Source organism: Etheostoma cragini, chromosome 11, assembly GCF_013103735.1.
Source record: "Etheostoma cragini isolate CJK2018 chromosome 11, CSU_Ecrag_1.0, whole genome shotgun sequence".
NCBI lineage: Eukaryota > Metazoa > Chordata > Actinopteri > Perciformes > Percidae > Etheostoma > Etheostoma cragini.
The window spans coordinates 11,724,598-11,732,541 of record NC_048417.1 but is presented as its reverse complement, the minus strand read 5'-3'; the positions used below and the strand labels follow the sequence as shown (position 1 = coordinate 11,732,541).

Here is a 7,944-nt window from a genome sequence, read left to right as displayed (position 1 = left end):
TCAATAACTGAAATGTCTAACATAAGATATATATCTTCTGTTGTGCAGTGCTACATGTTCATATGAATATAACCGAGTATAATGTCCTCACATCCATTAGAAGTGGGCACGCCCTGAACTTTACCTGCTGTTGTCACCACGGCGTGGTATAAAAAAAGGAATTTGGGCTTGCCGCTGGTGATCAATAAGAAAATGCACCGGACACATCGGTGAGCTCACCTTGTTGAGGTGCGGGTTTCTGGTGATGTCGTAGCCCCTCTTCTTGGTGGTGACGCTGCCCTTGCGAGCCGTCCCGGAGTGGCAGACGCGCACAGGGGAACCGGCGAAGACCCTCATCCCGCCCGCTGCCGCCGTGCGCCTGCACAGAGACAGAAGGGCTTTTCCTGGGAGGGAGTTCATGCTGCCTGCAGACAACAACATATAGTGAGTGAGTGCAGTTATATGCTGTAGGTGGTACAAGTCACCTTCCAGTTCAGGAAAAGGACGTACGGTCTAAAAACGCCACACCATTACCTTGAATATCAAGTTCAACGAGTCTGTCTTCCTGTAAATAACCCGCTCCAAGAGTGAGGAGTGAATCTTAAGCTTTAGCTAGCTTTAACGTAATATAAGCTGAGTCACAGTGATAAACGTGTCATAGCAGCCCGTATAGTGCGAATAAATAATACAAATATAATGATCAAGTATATAAATGATTGAGCCGATGTGTTTAGTGTGTTCATATAATTATGCTGCTGTGTGCGGCTGCATCAGACTAGCTTACTGTTAGCTGCCAGCTGTTTTCTTCATAATTGAATGTGTATTTGTGGAAAAAAATCTGCGCAACTGCTAATGCTAGCTAGCGGGTAGCTAATATTCAGTTAGCCTCACCTGGAAACGGTTTGAAGCTGCTGTGCCCCTGACTTCAATCTTCATAGGATTCGTCGTTTTAGCCCGGTGCTCGCGTTAACGATATGTTATCAATGACTGATACAGGAACCTGGGTCGGATGTCGATTCTTCACAACATTGACAGCCCCACTTCACCACTAATCAGACAGCAGCTTCGCGGGCTAAGGGGCGGGCCAACCAACCAGCTCCTCCTCCCTGCTGGTCAGTAAACACTGGCTCCATCTTCAGCTTCAACATAGATCTGCACTTCAAAGTGAAACATGATTATCTTGTAGCGCTTTCATAATGTATAAAAGCATGCCTTTATGCTATTTGACTGCATTGTAATAGGACAGTGGTACTGTTTAAATTTCATGGCATAAAAAAACCCAGTTGTGGGTAAACAGACTAGTGTTCAACTCTTAGTTTTACTTACTCTTAGTTTTTTTTCACAAATGGCAGCTTCACTGTATTTTTGTCCAAAGTCACAGCAACAGCAATACTGACTATTATGACCTCTCAGCCTCCAAAATCACAAAAGTTAAATGAACACATCTCTAAAATCACATACACTGAACATTTCCTTCAAGGTAGGTTAGACTGCAGTTTTAGCTAGATGTACATGTTAAACTGGCAACTGAGAGTATATAGTATATCGAGCCATATCCTATGCAATATATTGTAGTTACATTTCTATATAAAGACAGCAGAATCAGCAGATTTGCATTGACAACAAAAAATTACAATAAGCAACATATTCACAAAATATACAAAAAAGCTCAGTCATTTTGATATAATGTAGTTTAATTTTATAAACATAAAACATCACTCTACATCTAAACATAAATCAAAGATAAATTTACATATACAGTTACATAATCTGACTTCATTCTTACAATCCCCATCCAATACAACAATAACATAATTATGGTTTTATAACTACATTTTGACACAAGAACTCTTACTTTACAACATCTTACCTTAGTAGGGTAAATTTCCAAATAAGTAAGAAGTAAAATTACCAGTTACCAGTGGACGTCCGAGGGAAGTTGCACACTTTGTCCAGTTGATAGTCCATCTCTAGGAAATTCGTTTGAGTTTAAGGGATTACTTCAGATTTTACAATGTATAAAAAGTACATAAATAACTCACTTCACACTAGGTGTATCTAAAAAGGTTTATTTAAAACATACACATATCATCATGATACATCTCTGTTCATGTTTCTAACAAAACATTAATGAAAATCCCAATTATAAGTTGTTTTTGGTAGATTTGAAAGGTTCAGGAAGTCCACCATGTCCAAGCAGCATACTATTTATTGAAGTTACTGTCTAATAATGGTACTATGGATAAAAAGGTAAAAATAATTTATGCTTGTTGAAACTGTTAAACATTCACTTCACAAACACCAAAAGGATATTTTTTTCCATCACCAGACAAACCACCATGTAATACAGTTAGAACTAATCAGACCTAGCAATTTATAGACTTGATGGAACTGTTTCTTTCTACTTTAAAAAAAAAAAAATCATATTTTTAGTTGCAAATACATAAAAATATACAGAGTAAAAGTATATTCAGTGAATTTCCAGTACTCACTATCAAATTTCACAACAACAACTACATTTTTGCAAGCCTATGAACAGACGAAGGTACCCACGGTTTGTCTTCATTTTCATCGTTCTGGAAACATTCAGGGACAAGTTTTTTAAAAAAGATATAGAAATGCTTCAGATGACTACGCTGGTGCCGCTACGGGAACTTCTATCCTATGAGAGAAGAGTGACAGGAGATATGATGATTCAATAGATTACCAACAAGACTAAGAAATGCAAAAAAAGTGATGAAAAAGTCAAGAGAAAAAAGAAGGAAAAGAAGAAAAGTAACAGACTGAAAGCTAACAGAGAAAAACTTTCATCAGTCTATTGGATCAGAGTGTATGTCAGTATTTGGATCTTACAGAAAGATGCTCGTAGTTCCCGCGGCTGCGTCCCGGCTGGGTCTCAATGGAGAAGTAGCTGGGGGGTTTCTCTGGCCAATCCTTCCCTTTACCATCTTTCCTTCTCCTGCTGTCTTCCTCTTCATCTGAGCTCCAGGATCCTTTGCGACGCTGAGGAGGTGAATAGCTCTTCTCCCTCCGAGATGCTCTGCTGTGAAGCTCCTCCATCAGGTCGTCACGACTACGAGTACGCGGCCTGGATCCACCTCCTCTACTCCCGGCTGAACCTACTCTCTCATTCCTCAAACTCCTGTGTGGCGCTCTTGCTCTCCTGCTCTCCCATTCTGAGTCATCGCTGCATTCACGCAAGATCCCCCGTCTGGGAGGAGAGGCGTCTCTATAGCCACGACTGCCGCGCTGGTGACCCCCTCCAGACCGGTTTGTACTCCCACTGGACTGACTGGATATCCTGGGCCCACCTCTGGCTCTGTCTCCACCTCCAGGCTCCCTGCGTGTGGAAAAGCTGGGTACACGCTGGATTATAGGAGGCAGGGTGATCACCCTTCTCTCCAGCCCTCTCACCCCCATCTCATCCAGGGCCGACAACATACTAGGGGGCCCTGGAGTGTAGGGAACGGCTTGAGGAGCCGGCTGAAGTTGAGGCTGCATTGGGAGCATATTTTGGTGAGCGTGTGGAGCCATTTGATGTGCTCCGACATCCAGTCCCCTCACCTGGTTCTCCAGGTAGTCCAACACCTGGCCAGTGCCGCGGTTATTGCCGTGCACACTGCCGTTCATGTGGTGTGGAGGAGGAGGAGGAGGAGGAGGAGAAGGCTGATGCTGCAGGGCCATGGGGGACAGCTGCATGGGAGCCATGGCATAGTTTTGTTTGGTGGGGTAATCCAAGTATGAGCCTGAAACAAAAGTGACAAAGAGAGAAAGACACAATCTTACTACTTGGCACTCGGGGCCATCAGAAACAAGCTGTAACAATGATACATTTTGATATTGTTTGCAAATAGTTTTATATGTACACATCCAGCAGATAGGGAGCAACATACAAATGATTACTTTTGATTTGATTTTGTGTCTACCTGATGAGTCCAGTATTCATTATCTTTAACTCCATTTCTGCTCTACACTCACTTCAAAAGGAAATATCTGTCTCTTTAGTTGCTAATTGCTCCACTATGTTCACCAGCTGTTTTATTTTATATATGTTGTCTGATGTTTTGCTTTTTTTCACTGAAAACAGCTGCTTGCTGTGGCTGAAAACGCTGTGAGTGGTGAGAATGAATTGAACTGTAAAGTTGCAGAAAGACACTTAACCCAATGAATTTGACCTTATCTGCATGTTTTGGTAGGTAAAAAAAGTTACTTCATATTTTTTTAACAATTAATATTCACTTAAAAAATTGCTAAACTGAACATCAATCAAAGAAGAGGGAGTAGACGTTGAAGGACAGTATTTTTCTTTTATTAAAGACTGAAATACAAACATATGAAACTAAATGGGATTTTAAGTATGGTTAATGCTATAATAGCTTAACACAGCAATTAAGACAGAATTTTTTGGACCATCATCAAAATCATATTTCATCACAATGTGTTATTTCCTTGATATAAATATAAATATATTAAATTTATAAAATTCAGTAAGTCAGTAAGTACTCATCCCCCTTTTGAAACCAAACAGAATGATGCTAAGAACGTTCAACAGAGCATTGAATGGTTGACTTTTGTGTGTACTTTTGTGACACTCACCTGAGTAAAGCATGGGGACGCCCTGGGACGAGGCGTTAGAGCCAATGGGAGCGTAAATGGGTTGACCATTCATCCAAGGAGCCATAGCCTTCTGAGCCTCTTGGATCATCCTGTGCTGCATCACAACTGAAATCAGAGCAAAGAGGGGGGGTCAAAGGTTTGAGTGACTCTGTATTTCCATACATAGGCTTAAACAAGTACAGAACCTGCGGGAGAAAAAAGATTTGTGAGAAACAATCCGTAAAGTGTGATGCAGCTTTTGGCTTCAAAAAAAGTAATAAATTGTCAATTCTGGGTAAAAAATAAATAAATACAAAAACAAAAAAGCATCTCATGTACCTTTCTCTGGGCAGCAGCATGTCTGTGGACAACATGGGCAGCGGACGTAGCAGCAGCACTTCTGCGGGCAGCACTGACAGCAACATATGCAGAAGAGCATGATGAGGAGGAGAGCACCGATGATGATGAACAGGACGGTCAGCCAGTCTGTAATAGGTAAGAAGACGCATGATTAGAATAATTACATTATCAAGAATAGACAGAGACCACTGAACTTATAACAATGTTCATTTTTACTTGTGAGCACAAGGAGACAGCTTCCACACTGCAGAATAGTACAGAAAAGGCCTAACTGGAAGCTCTCTACAGCCGCAAATTGGATGTTGATACAAAGTAATAACAAAGTCGATGTTGTCAGTTTATCTGATTTCAGTCTGGGAATCTCTTCCGCATGCTCTGCCTCCAGAAACATCCTGCGCCTTTCACAAGGACAGACGATGGCTTCATGGTTATCTTGTTTAGAGTTTCATTATAATATGGTATTCTTATGCAAACCGTTTTAATAACGATGAGAGAAAATTGGGAAAATTCTTTTTGGCACAGCCTTAACTGAGGGAAACTCACGATACACGATGAGTTTGACTTCCCGATCAGAGTCACCCGTCGTGTCACCGGGAGCGTCGATGGTGCAGAAATACACGCCGTTATCCCACCACATCACCTCACTGATGACCAGGTCAGCCTCTATTCACAGAAAACGTCACATTACTTTAACAACAATATCCGCTCTAGCTTAGAGAAGCAACATAATCATATTAAAATGTATTATACTGATACTGAAATATCAACAGTGTCGTTATGATGGGATCAGACTTACTGTTTTGAATGGTAATTTTGCGCTCACTGTAGTCTGAACCCAGGGTGGGCTGATTAACGCCCCTCTTCTGGATCACTGTGCGGAGTGTCCGCTGGCTGTCCGGGCAGTCATTGGTGGGGTCCTGACCCAGCTGCTTAGCAGTCTGAAAGGCTTCATAACCAGAGGAAAATACAATGAGATATCTTCAACTTGTTGCATTTTTTTACATCGGTCTACCTCATACTACTCAAACCATCCTAACTGTGGCAATAAAGTCCTCCAGATGAAAACTACAACAACCAGCTCTTCAGCAGGTTAATATAACTAAAATCACTGCATTATAATTTAATAACCCTCTTTGTCCTCACACACAGCCTCTCTTTGCACATCTCAATGTGTGTGTGTTGGTGTGTGTGTGTGTGTGTGTGTGTGTGTGTGTATTACTGCGGCTTCAACATTAGTGTGTGCTTACAGTCATGAACATATATTTCTTTACTTATCTTGATATTACAAAATGCTGCTATTATAATACTAATGCAGGAGACTTAAGAATGACCAACAGCTTTTTTTCTTCTTTTTTAAAATGTAAGAATACATCCATACGAAAAGAAAATGAACACAACATTTGCCGTTTTGGTAACTTTTCTGAGCATGAACATATAAAAATATCAAGCCATGAATGGTGGTCATAAAAACTAAACTAATCTTAAGTGCTCTAAAGAACGACAGCTCTCCATCTGCCATGTGTGTATGTACACCACTATTTTTTTTCTTTTTCCAAAAGGTTTGGTTCAGCTGTGTACATTGCACATTCAAATCTGTGTCTCTTTCCAGCTGCAGTCTCACCTGTGGAGTAGTACTCCAGCACCGGGTCTTTACAGAAGGACTTGTACCTCCAGGTGACCAGGACATCCTGTGGGTTTGCTGAAGTGGAGTAGTCACAGCGAATGATCACAGACGCAAACAGAGTTGTACTCCTCTGCGTCTCTGGAACAATCACCTGGATGGACAGCAGCTCTGACACAAGGAGGAAGAATAATGGTAACATGTAAAATAACTAGCCTGGTCGACACCAGACCCTTCTCAGTTGTAATTTAGAGTGACTTGCAGAGCAAATCTCAAACCTTGCCAAAAGGTTTGTCAGGGTTTTCCCAGGATATAAAATAACTGCACACATAAACCAATACTCAAACGTGTTTGTGTCACAGCTCTGCTCTTGAATGCTGGATTGATAAGAATCTCACCAAACTGGTTAATGGCTTACAAGAGAAGTCCTTAAGTGTGCGTATTGTTCTATATCATTAGAAGTAATTGCTTATAATTATGATCATAACTGTAGTTTATTGAGAGAAGCATCAGTTACGGGTCGGATCAAAGTTTAAACCTTTTCTCTTTCAGTGGTCGCACAGAATTCGGACAGAGATGCACGTTTGTCAGTGGCTGTCACGGACATGTGTTGGCATTTTTTCCCAGTTAATTTATGTCTGAAAATACAAACAGCAATCAATGAGGGCTGCATCTAACAACTATTTTCATTATTGACTAATCTGCCAGTTATGTTAAGAAATAACTGAAATGTTTGACCCATTAAAATATCAGAAAAGAGTGAAAAATGTGGATCAATATTTGCCAGAGCTCAATTTGATGTGTTCAAATTGCATGCTTTATCTGAACAGTCCCAAACTATCATACAGAAACGGTGAATTTCTGCTTTAAAAAGTATTAATCAATAGGGGCCCTAGGGGCTCACATGGTTGAGTGTGCGCCCCATGTACCAAGGATCGGTCCTCACCACAGTGGCCCAGGGTTTAATTCCAACCTATGGCCCTTTGCAGCATGTCGTGCCCCCTTCCCTGTCTACAGCGTTGCCTTTATTAATGTAGAATAAAATGAGGTCTGAGAATACAATGTAAAACTGAACTATAAACTATGAACCATCCTGTCCAAACAGAAATATAAAGAGCTTACAGAACTGAACTGCAAGTTTTCATGGTTTTTAGACAAAACTAGGTATTTTTCCACACAACCTTTATAGAAGTGTACAAAAAATACTTGTGCATACATTGTAAAACTGTAAAATGGGATTAGTATTCTGAGTCATAGACTAAATTTGTGATGTAGACCTGAGATAATTAACTTTCCAAGGAAACATGCAAATGTGCAGGTTCCAGCCTCTCATGTGTAAAACGTTATTGCTTTACTTTGTCTCTTCGTTAGTAAATTGTGTGTGTATA

At 40.7% G+C, this 7,944-nt stretch overlaps 2 protein-coding genes across 3 annotated transcripts in view; both read right to left on the bottom strand.

Annotated features, from left to right (window-relative positions):
* me3 (malic enzyme 3, NADP(+)-dependent, mitochondrial) overlaps positions 1 to 996 on the bottom strand; it is a 12,031-nt gene extending 11,035 nt beyond the window's left edge. Inside the window, exons 1-2 of the mRNA XM_034886300.1 lie at positions 871 to 996; positions 220 to 404 (exon numbers count right to left, since the gene is read on the bottom strand). Coding sequence (XP_034742191.1) covers positions 220 to 399 — 180 coding nt within the window. The 5' untranslated portion in view covers positions 400 to 404; positions 871 to 996. The remainder of the gene's footprint in view (positions 1 to 219; positions 405 to 870) is intronic.
* A 1,415-nt stretch (positions 997 to 2,411) lies between these two features.
* Positions 2,412 to 7,944, bottom strand: part of ildr1b (immunoglobulin-like domain containing receptor 1b) — a 6,960-nt gene continuing 1,427 nt past the window's right edge. Inside the window, exons 2-9 of one of the 2 annotated variants that reach the window (XM_034886303.1) lie at positions 6,557 to 6,727; positions 5,732 to 5,881; positions 5,479 to 5,598; positions 4,915 to 5,061; positions 4,576 to 4,701; positions 3,544 to 3,725; positions 2,833 to 3,474; positions 2,412 to 2,641 (exon numbers count right to left, since the gene is read on the bottom strand). In XM_034886303.1, coding sequence (XP_034742194.1) covers positions 2,603 to 2,641; positions 2,833 to 3,474; positions 3,544 to 3,725; positions 4,576 to 4,701; positions 4,915 to 5,061; positions 5,479 to 5,598; positions 5,732 to 5,881; positions 6,557 to 6,727 — 1,577 coding nt within the window. In that variant the 3' untranslated portion in view covers positions 2,412 to 2,602. Of the gene's footprint in view, positions 2,642 to 2,832; positions 3,726 to 4,575; positions 4,702 to 4,914; positions 5,062 to 5,478; positions 5,599 to 5,731; positions 5,882 to 6,556; positions 6,728 to 7,944 lie in introns of both variants that reach the window. The other variant, XM_034886302.1, reaches the window with a different exon arrangement.